This window comes from Strongylocentrotus purpuratus, unplaced genomic scaffold (assembly GCF_000002235.5).
Source record: "Strongylocentrotus purpuratus isolate Spur 01 unplaced genomic scaffold, Spur_5.0 spur5_scaffold_16, whole genome shotgun sequence".
NCBI classification, from domain to species: Eukaryota; Metazoa; Echinodermata; class Echinoidea; order Camarodonta; family Strongylocentrotidae; genus Strongylocentrotus; species Strongylocentrotus purpuratus.
This window is the reverse complement of record NW_022145601.1, coordinates 16,128,183-16,149,980: the sequence shown is the minus strand read 5'-3', so window position 1 is coordinate 16,149,980 and position 21,798 is coordinate 16,128,183. Positions and strand designations below refer to the sequence as shown.

The 21,798-nt window shown below is 39.7% G+C and overlaps 2 protein-coding genes across 5 annotated transcripts in view; one reads left to right on the top strand and one right to left on the bottom strand.

Annotated features, from left to right (window-relative positions):
* LOC589365 (alkaline phosphatase) overlaps positions 1 to 4,800 on the top strand; it is a 38,480-nt gene extending 33,680 nt beyond the window's left edge. The window contains exons 7-10 of the mRNA XM_030986901.1: positions 545 to 736; positions 1,423 to 1,560; positions 3,171 to 3,281; positions 3,738 to 4,800. Coding sequence (XP_030842761.1) covers positions 545 to 736; positions 1,423 to 1,560; positions 3,171 to 3,281; positions 3,738 to 3,931 — 635 coding nt within the window. The 3' untranslated portion in view covers positions 3,932 to 4,800. The remainder of the gene's footprint in view (positions 1 to 544; positions 737 to 1,422; positions 1,561 to 3,170; positions 3,282 to 3,737) is intronic.
* Positions 4,801 to 5,403: 603 nt separating this feature from the next.
* On the bottom strand, positions 5,404 to 13,810 carry LOC100891976. Of its 4 annotated transcripts, none has more exons than XM_011670504.2 (2): positions 13,523 to 13,810; positions 5,404 to 7,222 (listed from the first exon to the last, which is right to left on the bottom strand). In XM_011670504.2, the coding sequence occupies exon 2, from the start codon at positions 7,195 to 7,197 to the stop codon at positions 6,562 to 6,564; it is 636 nt and encodes a 211-aa protein (XP_011668806.1). In that variant the 5' UTR covers positions 7,198 to 7,222; positions 13,523 to 13,810; the 3' UTR covers positions 5,404 to 6,561. The 4 variants fall into 4 exon arrangements, with proteins under 4 accessions (XP_011668806.1, XP_011668808.1, XP_011668807.1 ...); XM_011670506.2 differs by having other exon boundaries at positions 13,552 to 13,810; XM_011670505.2 differs by having other exon boundaries at positions 13,556 to 13,810.
* Between the last annotated feature and the right edge of the window lie 7,988 nt (positions 13,811 to 21,798).

Here is a 21,798-nt window from a genome sequence, read left to right as displayed (position 1 = left end):
GGGGGCGCCCCACATGTATTTAAGAGTAAGAGGCACGTTTCATCACGACAGTTTAAGACGTTCCGGTCCTTTTGCTACAAAGTCCGATGCAGTAACTGCAATACCCCTTTTTTCGGGGAGGGGCTGAAATTTATTTATCTATTTATTAACTTATTTTTAATGTTTTTAAAAAGCGGATTTGGGTTAGGGGTGGGCTGTAAATAACATGGAGGGTGGGGGCATACTTTGATTAAGGGGGGGGGGGGTCAGACGACACATGTCTCCTTTCGAAACCCAAAAAAAACAACAACCCTAAAAATGTGTCCCCAAAGAATCTACCCAAAGGCAAGAGTATCCCCTACGAATTTTCTGTCAGAGATAATAACCAGAGGGGAAATACAATTCCCTGCTCATGTACAAAAAGCACCGTACTGAGAAACGAACCCACGACCTTTGCATTCCCAGTCGAGTGATTAGACCACTCGACTACAACAATACTACTGAAGCTACAACACTTGATGCTACATTCATCCCAATGTTTGCTCTGTTTATTTCCTTTGATTAGGTGGACGTATCGACCATGGTCATCATATGGGGGTCGCCCACAAGGCTCTCACCGACACCATCGCCTTCCACGAGGCCGTTGCCAAGGCCATTGAGATGACAGACAGCGACGACACCCTGATCTTGGTGACCGCCGATCACGGGCATGCTTTCGCTATAGGCGGGTACGCGAGTCGAGGAAACCCGATATTTGGTAGGCGTTGCTTTGTAACTTGGTTAAAGGAAAATAGACAACTATTCATAAAGAAAGCAGAAAAATCAGAGAAGCAACTGATGAAAGTTTTAATGACTAAATATAAGAAAGTTATGAATTTTGAAAGTTGTAATCACTATACGTATGGGCACAAATTGGCTGAAGCGGAATGTCAATATGATGTAGTGCCAGACTACTTTCCCATCTGTTTCAATAATTATAAATGACTAAAGTTTTTATTTTTATTTAAATGTATTGCTCAGGATGGTCTATTCTTTTTAGAGGACCTAGTATATTAATATGCTATTTATAGTACATTTTTAGTAGTGCCCCAAGAGAGAAGGAACTTACGAGAAAAACAGAAATTAATGATATTTTGTACACGGCAATGGGAGAGTTATCCAAGTCCTACGTCATAATCCACTGACCGAGCTACCAATTGGAGATTCGCATATAGAGTTAGTGATCTCTTATTTCAATAATTCGTAACTTTCTTACTATTGTTCCGATTCATTTGAAACTTTTGCCATACTGTTTCAGTTATTTTTCTGCTTTCATACAAATCAGCTTATTACAAGGGTTTGATTGCCCTTTAATGAATGAATCGATGAATCAATCAATCACTTTGATCTAAAAACTAACCAACCAACCAATTTGTGTTTTTCTTTTCATCACTGCCCATTTAGGTTATGACGATCGGAACAACGGCTCCGATGACAAGCCGTACCTGACGCTGTCTTACGCCAATGGACCAGGCGGCATCGCTCTTGCTGATAGCTATATCAACACAGGGGCACGACCCAACCACTACACTTCAGACTACGGTGCGTTCAAAGCATGTTAAAGTTGCTCATGCGTGGGTATATAGAGGGCAGCACATTGACGTACGCACGGGTAGTGATTGCCAGGTTGCCTACTTCACTAACAACTATATTCCCACGCATGAACATCTTAAAGAGAGAGATAGTTGTGATACGCGCATATATGCGATGCATATCTTAAAGGTAAAGACCAGTTATGGTCATGCGATTGCATTGTGAAAGAAACGTTGTGGAATCGATCAGAAAAGGTTGATCATCTAGCATCTAGCATCTGCAAGGTTCTGGAATCATCAAAATGATAAGAAATTTGGCCCATTCTTCGTAAAGTTACAAGCACTATACACAGAAAGATGTATATGGGACTACCCTATATCTCTCACAGACCATGAGAGAAACAAATTTACCAAATATATGAATTAGTAGGCGGTTTCCCGGCAAATTTTTTATCATCATGTATTAGTCAAAACATATTCTTTCACATGATTGGTAATGAGAGCTTCCATTTCATTTTTTGAAATTGGGGCGTTTCCAATACTGGCCTTTACCTTTAAATCATGGAACTCCAAATAACTACCTCTCACGCACATTCCCTATCGGAGGAAAATATTTGGAACTCCATGAAATGGCCGACCAATCAGAATCGACGTCCGCTGTCACAACTATCTCTGAGTCAAATAGCTATGGGTACCTTATGCCCGTTACACACGAGGCGTCATCTGTTTGACGTAGCACTGCGTCAGTGAATGGCACCGATTTTGACGCCCCGTGTGAGTGTGACGCGGTGTGAATAATGATCGTAACATGAATAGTACAAACAATGAGTGGCATTTTTAGCATATTTATGGGCCAATTATCTAAATTGATTTTGATTGATTAGCGCAGGTCACAACGCAATCGAAACGACGCTTCATGTGCAACAGACATTAGAGATTTTCAAAAGCAAGAGGCGGCTGTAGATGCTTGACATCTTGATGGATTGGGTTAGATGGGGGAGGGGGCAAGATTCAATCCTGAGTGTTTCAGTTTGAGAACATGAGCGTAAGATGTATACTAAAAAGTCGCACCATTTGAGGGTGGAGGACCTAATCTGCATTAGCATTTTCCCTTCTTTTTCTTTCTTGAAGGGGGGGGGGGGGGGGGGGGGACTCAAAACTTTTTCGTGAGGCACATATAGAACATGCATGCAAGAATCTCAACTCCATAGACCCCCAGGAACCCCTTAAAGGCCTAATATTTGTTAGTTTACAAACATTTTAAAAATTGCCGACAAGCATAATTTGTTATTCTTCTTTGATGTTCCAATAAGCCAGAAGACGAAGAGTAAAATGTCCTCGGATTTTGTTTCCGTTTGTTTTACCGACAGTAACAGAGAGGGGTCAGGAATTTCCTAATCTACCGAAAACACTTTTTTGTCGACAATTTTTATGATGTTGAAGCCCACATCCCATCTAATGACACCTCATGAAGTCCCATTATTAATTTTCTTTATTCCCATTACCTTGTTGCGACCATTCATACTTTTCGGATTATTGGTTGCTACATATTGTTTATACACAACTATTTTAGAGTTGATGATCAATTCGTTGTTGTTTTTTTCCTTTTTGATTCTGCAGATTCGGAAGGGTTTGTTCAAGATGCAACGGTTCCAGCAATTTCCGAAACCCACGGAGGTGCTGACGTAGCCATTTACGCGCACGGCCCGTGGTCCCATCTATTCCACGGGACGCGCGTTTCCGTTTTACACCCTGCCCTAGGCTTTTCTCCAATAAAATTTTACAAACCGACTGGTATTCGGAGTCTAGTCGTCCACATCTTGCCTCGGCGCTCTGCACACCACCAGAACTCTGAAAACGTCACGTAGCGCTAGCTAACTCTCTATACTAACTAGTTGATCTTCCTAGTCGTATCATTTATTTTTATCCATTAATACGCAATACTCTAAGAGCGTGAGGATGCGTGATCAGCTCGCAAAATTTAGCCCAGCGATAACAAAACAATAATATATCGGGAAAACCGTCTTGAACAAGAAGACCCTCGCATCCCCAATTGAAATTGTACATAAGCTTTGGCTTCGCTATTCTTGACGTCGATATAAACAAACTTAGACTTCGGATACAGCATGTTTCGTGTAATTTCTTGCCGAAAAGCCTAGGGCAGGGTGTAAAACGGAAACGCGCCGCCGCACGAGCAGAACTACATCCCGCACGTCGTGCGCTACGCAGCCTGCTATTCGGACAGCGAGGATAACGCGTGCACGCGTGCGACCGAAGAACCGCCGATGTGCACCGGGAGCGCGCACCCTACTGTCCTTGCGCGTTGCGCCTCCGTCATTCTGCCGTTGATATCTCTTATATTTCTGTGGATTTCGATGTAAAAACAGACAGATACCATACCTAAATATGGGATCGTATCGTAAGACATAATGTCGTTGGTATAAGCCTTTTTGTAAATACTATCTGCGCATGGGCAGATTAAGGTCATTTCTGATAAAATTGTAAAACCCACCGACAGGAATACGTGCTCATGTTATGTAATCATATTCATGTGTGCACCTACGGTACATACTTATGAAACAAGAGGGCAAACAAAAGCTTTTCATGAAGCACATACATGACTTTGGCATTGAATATTCTAAAATACACAAAGTGGGACTTCTCCATGAGTAAAAGATTTGTGGATATTTGGGGTCATTTTATCCATGTGCTACGAAATGGTCTATTGTCCGAAACAATCGACTTAGTTGATATAGCCTATAGAGTTAAGATTTTTTTGTAGATACCTTAAGATACATGTAGTACATGTATATATTTCAGAAAATGGTTATGCACGATTGTGCTTACATATTTTTGTATTTTATTTTTTAACCATATTCAGTATAAAAGTACTATATGTATTTACCTGGCTTTATTTGTTGTAAATTGAGCATTTTTAGAGACGTACTAAAGTTTGAAGAATAACTCGATGCTGCAAAATGGAAAACGGGCAAGAAAGAAATTCGTCCAGATAATCTTTCCTTCCATTGATTCAGCTGTAATTCATTGATTCCGGTGATTGCAGGTGTTTTCATGTATGTAGTAATTATGATTATGAAGTGGTAATCATGTCTTTGTGTTCCAGTCTTTGTGTACACTGACTGAAACTAGCAGTATAAATAGTGATCATAGATATGAAGAGAAAATGTAAATATTTCATGAGTATTTTTTTTAGTCATGGAAGAATAAAATTCAAATTTTTAAACCATTACAACTTTTCTTTAAGTATATTTGTTGTGATATATTCAAATCATTATTTCTACATACTGGGAGACTATGTTAATGGACAGTCGGAACTCGTTTTGAATTAGATGAATTGTGTGATAAATGATAGGTGATCCACTGCCGATGAATGATTATAGAGTGAGAGAGAGAGAGAGAGAGAGAGGGGGAGGAAGGGAAAGAGAGAGAGAGAGAGAGAGATAGAAAGAGAGAGAGAGAGAGAGAACGAGATAGAAAGAGAGAGAAAGTGATATGTAGATAGTATAGAGAGTTGTGTTCAAAAATAAATCATGATGGATTAGTAGAATATGATAAACAACTTTAAAATCATCTCCCTCTCACTCACCCTCGTCCCCCTCTCCCCCCCCCCCCTGTGTCTCCGTCATCTTTATTCACAAATTCACCATCTCTGTATCTCTCTGTCTATCCCCAATACTTCGGCCACGCATTATCACACAACATGGTCGAGTCGTCCCCTCATATTTCAGATTTTAAAATTCACAATAGCGTCCTACAATATTCTATAGTAGGAAACATTACAGAATACAAAAGAGATTAAGAAGGTTCGACTCATTTGCAGCAAACTTTAATAGAAATTAATTGAAGGTGAATGCAACAAGATACCGTACCCACTAATAAACTTTGAAACAGAAGGGTGTAACAAAAAATATATAACAGATAATACCGTCCATTGGGGACATTATTTGAAAGGAAAGAAATAAGGTTCTCTATGTCAAGCATGTTTAAAGGATTACTTTAACGTACTTGAAATAATAAATGACTCTGAATTCATTTAATCTACTGGCTCATCTCCTCTCACAAAAGATTTTTGGAAGTTTTTCTCTGGTTTGAGCAGGCCTTACTGGTGACTGACGAGGCATATGCAGGATGAACAGGGACCCTTTTCACAAAGCCTTTTTTTCAATGACAAATGACATAAATCAGTGACAAATCTGCTGATACCAATCAGAAGCAAGGATTTTAGTAGCTTATAACAAAAACTGCCATTTGTCACTGATGACAAGTTTTGTGAACCCCCCCCTCCCCCAGTTCTTGCCAAAGCTGGTGCAGAGGTAAGGTGCCTCCGAAGATACCGCTACAATTGCGCAGATTTTTTTCCTCTCACCATTACCGAGTGAAATTTGTGAAGTGCTGCCTAGTACACCATCATGCAATGTCGCCATGATTTTGAAATAAGAACTGTATAATAATTCCAATACAGAAGCAACGTATCTCCGAGTTTGAGGAGTAACAAAAATAGACATGATATATAATCTGATATTACAAAAGTTCATGATTTCACACTTTTCTTCGTTTTTCAATTTGGCACAGCATCTTGACACCACTGAAAAGATCAGATTTTATTCTGTAGCTACATAATATCCTGACCTGCGAAACGAGAAATGCTTGCGGATTTCAGGTTGATCCTTGTTGCATATTTTGCTACATGAGTGACGCATCCATCAATAAGTTCAAATATTGCAGACGAATCCATGTACACCACTTGCATCCACACAAAATTAGTTATAATCAGTGACAGAAAAGATCGATTTTAAATTGTCATTACCATGTCTCCAGGAATGTATCATAATGCTTGAATACAGAGGATGGTTCATTAAATATGCCTCGATCTCTTTAATGGTCTTCGCTGTATGATCAATGTTATGCGAAGTCTGGTGAAGAGGCACTGACGGCTAATATATCCGGGGCTCGTTCAGGATTTGACAATCATGTTCAAGATCGTGTAAGTTCATTCGGGCAAGTCCTCTTCAAAAGTGACGTCACCGACATTTTGAAAGCCATCATCTTCTGATCGAGCGTGCACCATGCTGGGAGCAGCGGATGCCCTGGATATTTTCTTCCCGACCCTTCCTGTGCTGCTTCTCTTAAACGTCTGCCAGCCTTGCTCGAGTAATTCATCTCGCTTTGCGTCCTCCACCTCAATCTGGTGCCTCCTGCATAATAAATCCATCGCGAGCAGCACGAAGAAAGACACAACGAGGAAAAGACCAACGCACAGCGCCCCCACCGTCCGAGGCGACAAGTAAGTTCTGAACGAAATGCACTCCGATCCCAACAGACCAGCCTCTGTGAAGGGTGTCACGCAAGCTTGGAATCGCGTATTGTCTTTAAGTTCTGTAAGTTGAGTACTGGCGGTGTTTGCGGAAACGTCGAAAGGCACGCAGAGACGACAGTCAACGCTGATCTGGAATGCCTGAACTGTGGCGCCCTCAACGGGGATGTCCCAGGACAGAAAGGCAGAGTTGTGGGTGATGTTCGCAATTTCAATGAAGACAGACTGTGAAGCAGCCCGAAGAGAACTCCCCAGAACAACGAGAAGAAAGACAAGGATACCTCTCGCTATCTTGCCGCTGGATGCCATCATTCTACCACATAGAGGTCATCACGCACTGTTAAAGAAAAATATAGAAAACAACATACCTTTAATAGAATATTTGGATATATATATTGCAGAATCACGAACTTTATGTTTAGGTACGAAAAAATTCATATCAGCTAGCTGACACTAATCAAAAGTTGAGAAGATATTAAGAGACATTAGCAAATCCTACTGAATAATTGATGGGCCAGAGGCATGTGGCATGTCTTTAATCCAACTCTCTTCTTGGTCCAACAATCTTCTGTATTTGCATGGTCAATTGTGGGTGAATCTAATCATTTCAACCACGGCATATCCCGATTCATACATTTAGAGATTTAGAGTAAGCATGGCCAGAAACAATGCGACACTAAGTCTTGACACCGTATGGACCCCAAAAAGAAGAAGAATCTGGCATCTACCTATATTTTGCAGGGGTTGCACGAAGAGATCTATATTCTAATCGAATCCATGACCAATGTTTTAGTTACCATACAACTGAAACCACATGGAAATGGAAATGGAATGGGGAGGTAAAGAGAAAAGAGGGAAATTACAGATGAGAAAAAGATAGATAGATAGAGAGAGAGAGAGAGAGAGAGAGAGAGATACTGGGGGGGGGGGGGTTACATTAGAAAAAATGAGGAAGGAAAGGCAAGCAGAAAGGGTTTCCGGGAGAGAAGGAAAGAGTGAGATAGATATATAGAGAGAGGAAGGGGGGCTAGAGAGATGGTGGAGATGGGAGAGAGAGAGAGAGAGAGAGAGAGAGAGGGAGAGGGGGGTGGGGGTGGTGATTGGAATTGTGAAACAGATATGATTAGTGCTCATCAGACCTAAGCGTCTAAAGAATAATTAAGTGCAAACAAATTCCCTCATATATTTTAATTGATTATAAGAGATAGTACCACCGATAGCTATGTATGGGGAGGGAGGGGGATCAAAAGGAACTTTCCTCTAAATAACCCTTTCCCTCCAAATTCACCAGGAATAGTGCAGTGTGGTCCAATATAGGCCTACACTCATAGCTCCCTGACTCTTTTTGACAGCCATATATGCCTCAGCGATAAACCGCCCCCATATATTATTAGCCTAGATATTAATAACCGCACAGTTCCATCAAATTTCAGAAAGGAAACTTCAAAAATCTGAACAAGATGAGTATCACACGCCCATGGGATTGCTCTGAGCTCGAAAGCGGAAGCGATGTATAACGTTATGACGTATGGAGCAAGCCACCCGAGGCATGAAGAGGATAGCCTAATTTCAAAGCGCAATACATATTTTGTTTGGGGGGGGGGGGGCAGTGATTATAATCCATAACATTTATTTGTTAGTCTCATATAGTTTAAAAACAAAACAATCACAATGACAACCAAATCTGGAGGTCATGACCCCCCCCCCATAAAGAGCACATGAAATAAGTGATAGAAATATATTGATATCATATTTACGTAACACTTTAGCCTTGACATTAGGCTATTCGTGAATGCATTATGGTGTAAATATTTACTTCTGACTGATAAACGCCTATCAACCCAAACAACAACACGCATCAAAACGTTTACCCACGACATTGTACTCATTGTATTATTACTCTTCAGCGTATCTTTCTTGCATAATTATGCTTAAGGCATTTGTTACAGAAATTAAATCAATATCAAGGAAATTGCATGCATTGAGAGTAAAGAATAAGGAATTGCGAAGTAAGTAAGGGAGTAAAACAGATTCGAAGGAATAGATGAATAGCATTAATATATTTACAAAGGAAGGGGGGAGGGGGGGGGGGGATTAACAAAATATTCTACATGAAATGGAATAGATATTATGGACAAAACTACTTGGAGAGAATACCTACATATTTCTTCAGAAATGACCGTACATACAATTTTGAATAACAGTCATACCCGCAATTATTTAGTACCAGTAGGTATAAGAAAGAGAAAAAGGAAGTGATGATTTGGAAACAATATGACGTATACGACAAGATCCTTTATTGAATTAGGTCCCAATAATATTCCTTCCTTTTTTTCTCGTAAGATATATGCAGGGGGCATGCGAAATTGGTTTTCCATAATTCATATCGCCATATTAGCTGAAAAACTGAAGGGAAGTTTCATTTTGAACGTTTTTTTTTAGTTTCACTAAAATCTTTATCTCAACAGTGGTAATAATACATATACAAACAAATTATTGCCAACTTCGCTCACTACTGTTAATCGTGTTAATTAGTACATCACCAATATCAATTGAAATAATGAAGACATCTTAATTTCCATACCTTGACAGAAAGAGATTGCTAAAACTGGTAATCAAATCACGGCCATTTAGAAAGAATATCCGTTTATTACCAGAATTAATATCAATAGAAAAAGGGTATCTTAACGACGTACTTTCAGAAGGGATTCCTGAAAAATGAAAACGAAAATGAAAGCATGTCACTATTATTTTTCTTTAAAAAATGTCACTTTTATTACCAGAAATAGTGTCAATTGAAAGAGACATCTTAAAACGCATGCTTCCACAAAAAGACAATGCTATGTAAAATGTGAAGAGGGTATCAAATCACTTATTTTTCTATAAAATTATCCAATTAATATTATAAATCATTAATAACATAGGAACAAACATCAGTCCATTAAGAACTCACCGAAAGATGGACCCAAAACCCAAGATTCAAAGCCTTGTGTACAGTGTTCACAGTCAAATGCAAGATTGTCTTGTTTCCACAACACAAGACATCAACAATGATATATTGTCCATGCTCATGGTTAAATGCCAGTTAAACACAAAAGTCCACTCAGTTCTTGATATAATATCCCGAAACAGTTCAATGCAACAAGAATTTCCGAAATAAAACAGATAAGCATACATTTACGAAAGCTCCACAGTTACAGTGACCCGAATCCATGATGTTTCTACGCACAGTACAGGGGCAAACAGGAATTCGAAAGCAGACGGTATCACTGAAAATACTCGAGCGCTTCCTCCTACCACTGTATGTACGGCCGAGTGGCGTAGCTAATGGGAGGTGCAAGGGGCACCTGCCCCCGAATCGAATGACAATAACGAAAGAGATAGATAGATAGCTAGACAAAGACAGAGAAGTAGATTGTGTGAGTGAGAGATATAGCAAGGGAGGAGGGTGGGGGGGGGGGGGGTTGAGGTAGAGAGAGAGAGAGAGAGAGAGCGTGAGAGAAATAGAGAGAGATAAAGAGAGAGAGAGAGAGAGAGAGATAAAGAGAGATGGAGAGAGCGCGGAAGATAAGGAAATGTAACGTAAAAATACAAACTCTCCGCCCCCACTAATTCTTGCCCTTACCACACGACAGCCATCTTATCTTTCCTGGCATTTCACCTATCTGGTACGTCGGGTGCTCTCACCTCTATGACACCCGTGCCCCCCCCCCCAATTCCGGGTATCCGGCGCCATGCCACTACTTTCGGCTGTATTTTGATTACCGCCTTCAATTTCAAGGGTGCAATAATTATATTCTCGTGAGTTTTAGGGCTAGGTCATGAACCTGGAATATTGCTGGCCAGCTAGTGGGTAAAATGTCAACGATAGGGGATCAAATAAATCCACCTTAAGCCCTGTAATCAAGCCTTTAAGACGTTTTAAAGATCATCTTTTATTAGGGGGAGGGGCGTGTGGCCCTGTGCACCCATCTCCAACATCAAGCACGTGGTGTAACTTACACCGCGGTTTCTGGTTTCCGTGTCTACGAATAAAATATGGAATTAGATGCTGCTTGTAAGTGTTCGGCTTTGGAATATGGAATTGTACATAAAATTACAGGACATTCCTCGTTAAAATCTTTAGGGGTCAACCTCCGATAGCCGATGGCCTACATATTATCAACTTGGGGTTGAATAATCAAAACCCATTTGAGATATATGTACAACATTTCTACTTGAATGAGAGTGCAGGACTCTGAACAATCATTTTGATTTGTCACTGGGGGGTCAAAGTGATAGTTTTGCTCAATGTTTATGTTAGACACCCGCTTTGCAATTGGAACTCATTAAGGAAACATATTTTTAGATATGACATACCGTCTGTTGATTTAATATTTTGGGGAGCTAAATTCCTGAACAATGAAGGTCATCCCTAAAATAAATAATATGGATGACTACATAGTGGCAACCATATTTGTAACACTACAATCGTTAATGGCTAAATAAATGTACAGTATGTACATAATATTTGTGTATGTGTTACCCTAACGCGTATACATTCAGTATATTTACAATAATACTGAATATTATCTGAAATAATTATGTGTATAATATAATGAATATATAGACTAAGTGTTTTCAAGCTTAATGGGTACAGGATATTATAGATATTTAACACAAAATTGTACCAAATAATGTTGTAGATGAGTGGTTGTGTTGAAAGACTTTTTGAATGCATATATTTTTTCTTCAGATCAAAGTGGGCTCTAAAAATGAATTTGTAATACATCTAATAATCTTGATAATAATTTTGTTATATTTGATATTTTCAGTTAACATACTATATTTTTGGACATATAGACAATCGACTGAACCATAATCTCCACCCCGCCCCCGCATCTCCCACACACACCTCACCCCCTCCCACCCTCTCTCTCTCTCTCTCTCTATTTTTTTTTCTCTCTCTCTTTCTATTTTCTTTCTCTCTCTTTCTCTTACTCTTTCTCTCTCTCCCTCTCGCCATGGTCGTATATGATATATCACAATTTTGTCGTTAACACTCATCCTGTTGTCCTTATCATGTTTGAATACTAATTATGGTAACAGTAATGGGCCATAAACTTCATATTAAGTTTGTAGGCTAATTATGTAACTTACAACTATAATGGCATTTAATGGTGCTATTTAGCATTTTGCAATCGCCAGTAATTATGTACTAAGTAAGCTTTTTGGTACTTTGGTGGTACTTTGTGAATGGGATTACCTGGGAGAAGGAAAAAAAGGGAGAGTTGGGGAAGGGGGGGGGGGGCAGGTAGATAGATATATACTGACACATAAAGGCGTTAGTTAACATTTTGCAATCGCCGTTCAATATGTATATTGGCCTACCTAGTAAACGAGTAAATTAATAGTTTTTGTTGTACTTTGGGAGTGATACACGTCACGAGTAAAGCAGAATGGGATGGAGAGAGAGAGGAAGAGCAGAAAGAAATAGAGAGAGATAGAGAGAGAGAGAGAGATAGAGAGAAGGAGAGAAATAGAGAGAGAAAAGTGGGGGGGGGGGGGTGGAACAGAGTCCGAAAGATGACAATACATTATCTGGTTATTCAGCAGATATACAAACTTGATATAATTATAATTGCAAAATCAATAGGTCTACTTAATCTTCAAGTATAATCGAGGAGAATGTGCAATTTTTGTTGTAAATTCTGAGGAGAGGTACTCATAACAGAGTAACAGACTTTGAATGATATTTAAAAGTTTTACACTAATCAGAAACTTGAACTTGTAACCCTTTCACTCTCACCCTCTAGCTGTCTCTACTATGACCATTTTAGCTTCCTCCGACATTTCGAAAGGAACTAGCACCTCGCCCTGGGGAACACCATTGCGATAGGAATACACATGCCACACGTGGGATTGGGTCAAATACTAACTAACATGTGAACACGTAAACGTGTTTAAATTAATTAAGATATTATAGGCCTATTTCTATAAATATAACACTGAGGGAAAGAATATGATTTGATAATTGAAAGCACATAATGAAAGCAAAATAAAGATATGATTGGTGATACAAAATCGAAGAAATTGAAGGGAGGCATATCTGAAGCTTTTCGTCTTTCACTCACTAGACAAATTAAGACAGATTTAAATACATACTCTAAAATAATGTTACAATTGCATCAAAATTCGCATATACACCGTAAATTTGTCTTCTATTCTCTCCTTCAATTTAATTAAATAAATGACGCGGGATCGCAACTCGGAAGATAAATTAGGTCACTTACATCATAAAAAGTCAATTATTAACGCTCTCTCCAAACCAACAAAATTAATGGCAAAACATCTTTGGAGGGGAGGGGGAGGGGATGGGAGTGAGGGGGGGGGGGGAGGTGGCTATTCCAAGCAAGCAAGCTGATATAAGCCTGGGTACACCAAAAACAAGTAATATTATGGTGACAATATTATTGTAAATTGAACGTGAAATATGTGAACGCACTACCCAGTGATTCGTTCATCATCATTTCGTCAAGAATGACCTTCTCCTTCAAATTCGACAATCGTATTCGCAACTTCATGATTTACAATTTAAGGCAAAGCATTGATCTGCTATAATAAAAAATAAAAAATTAATTAGTGAGTTTATACTTACAACTGCCAGTACAAGAAGAAACATATTACCTACCATCCAATGTCCGCGCGAAGCTTACGAACTATACTAGTCCATACGTACAGTGGAATATTATATACACGTACGAGGAATTTTATATCCTTCTTTTTTTGACAGCAGAATTAAATGTACCAAAATCTTCCCACCCGGTGAATCATGGACGTCCCACTGTCATGCTAATTGGAGTGGAAGAATGTCACTCTTTTGAGTGCGGAATACAATAGAAGGTTTGGCTCTCTGAATACACACGACTTGTGTGCCCTTGTGTGTGGCGTGACAAAAGTGCATATTATTATTATGGTCAAGTACTCCGAGCGTGTCAATTGGAAGGCGAGATATATATAAATAGATAGAGAGAGAGAGAGAGAGAGAGAGAGAGAGGGAGAGAGGAAGAGAGAGAGAGGGAGAGAGAGGAAGAGAAAAAGAGAGAGAGAGAGGAAGAGAAAAGAGAGAGAGAGAGAGAGAGAGAGAGAGAGAGAGAGAGAGTTGTGAGGTGTAGAAGGGAGAGAAAGATAGATAGAAAGACAGACAGACAGAGGGAAGGGAGAAAGAGAGTAAAGGAATAAAAGGAGAGAAGAGAGAGGGTCGAGGGCGGGGGTATACTGAGTATGTAAACATTTTGTTTTGGGGTCGTTCCATTCGTGATGAAAACCTGGTATACATCGAGAGAGAGAGAGAGAGAGAGAGATAGAGAAAGAGAGAGAGAGAGAGTGAGAGGGACCGGGGGGGGGGGGGGTAGAGAGATAATCGTGATTGTCGACATTTCACCCTGGTACAGTGAACTGTAAGGGGAAATTTCGACCTACCCCCTCCATTTATTATGTGCTAACTTATAATATAATTATAAGCAAGAAAATTTCTCATTATTGTTATTATTATTATTACTAACAATATCATTATTATCATTTTTGTTAATTATCATAGTTAATGGTAGCAGTAATAATAGTAGTAGTATTGGTAGTAGTAGAAGCAGGCGCGCCGGGAGCAGTTTGGGATGGGGGGGGGGGGGGGCAAACATCCCAGGAGGCTCACCCAGTGTCGGATCCAGGGGGGGGGGGGGCCCCCCTTGGGAAACGGACGTCTAAAAACACGTTATTTTAACCTCTTTTTTTGTAGATGGGCCCCCTCCCCGGGCGCTCAAGGGTGGGGGGGGGGGGGGGGGGTGCGATTTTTAAAATTTTCAAAGAACCAGAACAAAAAATAGTGCTCACTTTTTTAGGCATTAAATTATGGTCAGATAGGCATATTTAGATACCTTATTTGTGACAATGGCAGTTCACTAATTGGCGGGGAGTCCAGGGGCAGAGCCCCGGAAGCTCAGGGGTTTTAGTTAATAAATTACGGTTAGATGAGCCCCCAGGGGCACTCTTTAAGGCCATTGATGCCCCCTGAAGCTCAGAGGTTTTAGATATTTAACTACGGTCAGATGAGCATCCAGGGGCCGCCTTAGGGCCCTTGGTTGGGTCCAGGGGACAGAGCCCCGGAAGCTCAGGGGTTTTAGGTATATAATTACGGTCAGATAAGCATCCAGGGGCCCGCCCTAGGGCCCTTGGTGAGGTCCAGGGGGCAGAGCCCCCGGAAGCTCGGAGGTTTTAGGTATTTCATTACGGTCAGATGAGCATCCAGGGGCACGCCCTAGGGCCCTTAGCAGGGTCCGCCCCCGTAAGCTCTGGGATTTTAGGCATTTAACTACGGTCAGATGATCATATTTTGATACCTCATTTGTGACATTGGCAGGTCACTTATCTTTTCTCTCTCTCTTTCTTTCTTGTTCTCTGTAACATACTTTTTCGAAAATTGAGGGGGGGGGGGGGGGGGGGGGCTCGAGCCCCTGAGCCAAGCCGTTCTGCAAGCCCTGACATGAAGGCTTCTAAATAAGCATAATTCGCCTGACTGTAAATTTGGGAATTTCTAATTTTTCCAACAAACGCATTAAAAAGGTATGACACAAAAATTGAGAAAAAATACCGGAAAATAATGTCATTTTCAGCAATATTTGTAAATCACTGGTATCGAATAAGAAATTACCCCCCCCCCAAAAAAAAAAAAAGAATGCGCCAGTTTTCAGGGTCCTATGTCTTCTCATCCCTATAACAAAAACACTCACGCTTTCCCATCCTCTCACAACATTTCCACGATAAAAACCTCCATTGATAAATATAGGTGGCATGCGCAATGTTTAGGAAATTTAATTCCTGTTTACTTCCCTTTTCTTTGAATGGAATTTTATATGTTAATATAATCCAGGTTTGTATTATTGTTATGTTTTTTGGGGTTAAAAATACAAACCATCTTTACTCCTTCATTGCTTTTCTTTCTTTCTTTTTTGGAGGGGGGGGGGGGCAAAAATGCGTTTTGCCCCCCCCCCCCATTTTTGACTGGGGGGCAAGCGCCCCCCTGCCACCCCACTTCCGGCGCCTATGAGTAATCTATGAGTAATCTATAGATGGCGCCTCACAGGCAGCACGTCGTTATTCAGAGCTCTCTCTTTACATGACTTTGCTCTGTATTTTCATCGCTTTTCCTTCATCTTCAAGTCTCAGATGCTGAGTATTCTACTACTGTATATGAACTGATATATCTGGACCATGTAAGTTATGTAAAAGATTGTTTATCAACGTTTATGAGCGTTTTGACTTTTTTTGGTGTACGCCATTGACTTTATACATTGTACTCTACACGACCATCTTGCGATAGCAGCACGACACTGTACAGTACATTCAAATCTCCCGCTGGTCACTCAGCCTTGAACATGTTGAAAAGACAATGGACGTATGTGAATAGCGTGTGGTTGTGTGAACGCTATCATGTGGAATGCAACTTTCGTTCGCCTATTGCCTGTGTGTATTTGCCTAGGGGTATATTTCCTATATGAACACAACGTAGCAACACAAAGTAATTTACCCTACTCCACATCTAGTAAAGTATGCCTTCGCCATCTTAAGTACCTTAAGCATCCAATACTTTACTATACCAATGGCGAGTCTTCCTTCCAGATTGAACTCCTTTCATGTGGTGATATCAACCCCAACCCGGGCCCTTCATTAGATTTTCGCCATGACAACTACTGCAACAAGGAGTCTTTTATCCGATACTCAATTTCCGAACTTTACCATTTGCGACCGTTATGTAACAGTAACAGTGTTCTTACTCAAACACGGAAACTCATCAAAGATTTGGGAATTTCTTTTAAACATACACGTCATCGAGGAAAACGGGGAGGCATCAGAAAGCAACGCCATCGTTCTTTTCCAATTTCAATTCCGGTTCGCATCCGACCTCGACTACCACCACGACGTTGTAGGGAGGAATCTTTACCTGCCTGCTTGATTAAAGTTGACGTAATACCACAGTCATGCAGTTCGCCTAAAAAGTATGATACTCCAGTTGTCCTTTTATCTAATTGCAGATCTCTAAGGAATAAATATGAGGATTTAGTTGTAGTAGCTGATGTCAATAAGGTTGATGCCATAGCTGTCACCGAAACATGGTTCAATCATGATATCCCACTGGAAATGTTTACAGTGCCAGGTTTTTCGCTCTTCTCCAAACCGAGGGAAGACCGTTCAGGTGGAGGGGTAGCCCTTTACGCCAAACATTATCTTCAGGCAAGCATCCTTGACGTCCCGGTACCTGACGGAGTTGAAGCATTATGGATACACATGAGGCCACCACGGTTACCGCGAATTGTAGCTAGCCTGATCGTCTGTGTCATCTACATCCCTCCGAGAACCCCTAATGCACACCTTTATACTGATCATCTATTTACTGCAATTGACAGCCTGCTTGTTAGATACCCTGAAGCTGGCATCTCCATTTTAGGGGATTTTAACGATTTCGACACCCAGCCAATCTTAAACATTGGTGGCTTTAAACAAGTTGTTACTCAAGCTACAAGGGGTGAGAACATTCTGGACAAAATAATAACTAATAATAGTTCTTTGTACAAAGAGGTTAATATTTTGTCTCCTATTAGTACAAGTGATCATAATTGTGTTATATGGTTACCTCGTAACAGGTCTGATTACAAACAGAAAAAGTTTAAATTGAAGAAGGTCATCCGCCCACTAAAGAGTAGCGGGATGCGAAGTTTCGGCAATTGGATTGTTCATTATGACTGGAATAATGTTTACTGTGAAAATGACATACATAACAAATGCCAAGTGTTTATAGATACAGTACAATATCATTTGAATATGTTTTTACCAGCCAAAGAGGTTCAGTGTTATGAAATTGATAAACCATGGGTAACAGCAAGAGTTAAAACTATCATCCTCCAGCGACAATTGGCATTTCACAGAAATGACCGATCTCTTTGGCGTCTCCTTCGAAACAAAGCTAAACGTTTGATTAAAGAACAAAAAATTAGGTATTATAATACCAGAGTACGTAATCTAAAAACAACAAGTCCTGCTGGCTGGTACAAACAAATTAAAATCCTTACTAACAATAGGAAACAATCTTCACCCATTGAAATCCCAAATACTGATACTAGCAATCCTTCAAACTTTAAGGTTATTTCTGATTGCATAAATGATCATTTTTCTTCTGTAGCAGCTGATCTTCCTTGTTTGGATAGATGTAAATTGCCTGCATTTTTACCGTCGCATTGTACATGTCCAATCATCCAGCCTTTTGAAGTATACAAGCAATTGCAATCTCTTAATCAACGTAAAGCTGGGATTTCTGGAGACCTACCTGTAAGAATAATACGAGAATTTGCTTACGAATTGTGTATCCCATTGACTGACATTCTAAATGATTCGTTTCAGAGCTCTATTGTCCCCCAACTCTGGAAACAAGCTGAAATTGTACCCATTCCTAAGTCACAACCACCCACATTGCAAAATCTACGCCCTATTTCACTTACTTCTTACTTTGCAAAACTTGCTGAATCCTTCATATGTAAATGGTTACTTGAAGGTATTACCAGGCATATTGATCCCAATCAGTATGGAAATCGGCCTGGCTTAAGCACTAACCACTATTTGATACAACTTCTTCATCAAATATATGCCAACGCTGATAAACCCAAATCTTTATCCACCATCATACTTACCGATTTTTCTAAGGCGTTTGATCGCATCGACCATAATATTGTAATTAACAAATTGATCCATCTGCAAGTGAGGCCATGTGTAATATCTTGGATACTGAGTTTCCTCGAGTTGCGTCAACAAAGGGTAAAATATCTTGGTCAGTTATCTAATTTGAAAACAATCAATGCTGGTGTTCCGCAAGGTACCAAACTTGGTCCGATTCTATTTATTGTAATGATCAATGATGCCTGTAATGATGTTAACTTACCAATTTATAAATATGTTGACGACTTAACGATTGTAGAAAGCCGAAAAGTAACATCTCAGTCTAAACTACAAAATGCAATCACTGATCTATACCAATGGTCAGCTAAAAATAATATGACATTGAATCCGTCCAAGTGTTTCTCTATGGTTATAACATTTATGAAAAATTGTGATGAACAAACTTCAATGTTCATTGGCGACAAAGAATTAATTTATGTTCATCAAGCCAAAGTCCTCGGAATTATCTTACAATCAAACCTAAAGTGGGATAGTCATGTATCCGATCTCACAAAAAGGTGTAATAGGAAGTTATTTATGTTTCGTTGCCTTAAGAAGTATGGATTGCCTGTAGATGACCTTTTACTAATATATAAAGGATACATTCGTTCGATTTTAGATTATGGGGTACCGGTTTTTAATGGTAATTTAACAAAAACTCATGTATATATTTTAGAACGTATTCAGAAAAGAGCTTGCAAAATCATTTTAGGACGTCAGTATGAAAATTATGAAGCAGCATTGGAAACGTGCAATCTATGTTCATTAGAAGCAAGACGTAAGCAGTTATGTATAGACTTTGCAAATGCACTTGTCAAACACCCACAATTTAAAGAATGTTTACCTCTTAGACAACAAAGCACTTATTCTCTAAGATCTCAATCAAAGTTTAAACAATACCAATGTAAAACAAAACGCTTCCAGTGCAGCTCTCTTCCTTACTTTATAAATCTTTTGAATAAAATGTAATATCAATATTTTTAGAATTTCACAGTCCATGATTGAAATATGTGAATGAATTTTGATAGTTTTTATCTCAATTTTCTGCAATACTGAATATTTCTTGCCATCTCCCCTCATCTGTAATGATAAGGTACCCTTTGTCTGTCTCTTCCTCTCTTCAACCCTCTCTCTCTTTCCGTCTTTCTCTCCCGTCCCCTTTCTCTTTCTTTCTCTCCTTCTCTCTCTTTGTCATCACTCCAACTCTCCCTCTCCTACACCTCTCCCTATCTCTTTCTTTTTTCTTTTTTTTTTTTAACAAAAATTTGAATCTGATCAATGAATGTTTATGAAATGTCTATATGTTTGATTATTGATTTATGTCATATGTTGTGTTATTTCAATTTGAATTGCAATTGTATTGTATATAACCTTGTGAAATGGATCGCAATTCAGCCATTGGCTGCGATGATCTTTTTAATAAAAACCATTTCTATCTATCTATCTAGAAGTAGTAGAAGTAGTAGTAGTAGTAGTAGTAGTAGTAGTAATAGTAGTAGTAGTATTGGTAGTAGTAAAAGTAGTAGTGGTAGAGTAATAGTAGTAGTAGTAGTAGTAGTAGTAGTAGTTATAGTAGTAGTAGTAGTATTAGTAGTTTTGGAAAACACTGGACCCGACCATGACTGTGTGGAGAGAGAAAAAAAAAGAGAGAGAGAGAGAGAGAGAGAGAGAGAAGCGAGAGAGAAAGAGAGAGAAAGAGAGAGGGGTGTGTGTGTGTGTGTGTGTGTGTGTGGGGGGGGGGGAATAAACCCGCTTGATTTGGTTTTCCTTCGCAGACATACTTACTCTTCATATCCCCTCCTCTTCCTTTGTCTTCTCCCTTCGACTCCCCACAGGTAATACTTCCTTCAGCTTTTACACTGTTCACCAACGGTCATCATCTTATTACTTTACCCTCTGCTCTGATAAAACCCTTTATTCGAATGCAAACACAATCAAACCTGTCTATAGCGACCGCCCAAGGGAAACACATAAAGTGGACTTTGTAGACAGGTGTTCTTTGTAGACAGGTTCCTTCAGTGCATGTTTCAATGAGAAACCATTTTCAAGGGAAACAACAAAATGTGGTCTTTGTAGACAGGTGGTCACTAAAGTAAGTTTGACTGTACAATCGAAATTCTTTTAGATTAAATGCAAAATGACATGCGGATTATAACAACTCAGGCAATCAGTAAACGGCAATGGATTTTATTCACACACAATTATTTATAGTCTCCAAGGCGTTATTCAGTTTATACAAAAGTACATCTGCAAGACGTATTTGGTTTTGCACCGAAATAAAAAAAGAAAACGACAGATACATAGCTATTTGTTATTCTCTTCACAGGAAATTACACGTCTCAATTCTCATTCAAAGCTACATGAATTGCAGGACTTCATTTCGTTGTATCTGTGATATTTACACACAATCACAAAAGATTAAGTGATCGAAGGTCCACTGGATTATCATTTTCGGTGTGTTTTAAAGGGGGTGTAGCATTGCAAACACTTGTTAACGCCATCTACGACTTCTTTTGGACGTCTGCACGTAAACGAATCGGTCAGCGCGCTAGCGTTCGCGAAACAGACCGAAGTTCTCCTCACGCTTCGGTTTCGCGCGCATAACATTAGGGACTTTTATATTGAGTGGACGAGAACACGGTGAACGCCGACTGATCATGCGTGTCAACGTACTCAACTGCCCATGTTGACTACAATAAGCGAGTTCACGGTTGCAGTCTGAGCATGAGCAGATCAAGGTCATTGCAGAACAAATTGTGAAATACACGGAGACGAAATACTGGATACGTGCTCATGAAAGTTATGTAATCGTTATTCATTCTTGCACATTCAGTGCAATCCATGATACACAGGTGGAAGTATTCTTTCAAAGGGGAAAACAAAGGCTATGTTATATAGCACCTTCATCGCTGTAGGAATGATTATTTCACAATGTACAAAGTGGGACCTCTTCATGTTTTGAAGATCTGTGGATATTCGGGGTCATTGCAGTAATGTGCTAACCGTGAACTGGTCTATTAGAAATCTTAGATTGCACTCGACGATAAACATGCAGAACATCCCTTCACTGCTATTGTGTAAAAATGTGTAGAACTGGTGAATATGCATGTGACACCTGTTCTACACATTTTTACATAATAGCAGGGAAGGGATCGATGTTCCTTTGTCTACCTG

What these genes read in the sequence shown, in the direction of transcription:
- LOC100891976 (XM_011670504.2), bottom strand. Translation starts at nt 7,197, where the DNA reads ATGATGGCATCCAGCGGCAAGATAGCGAGAGGTATCCTTGTCTTTCTT.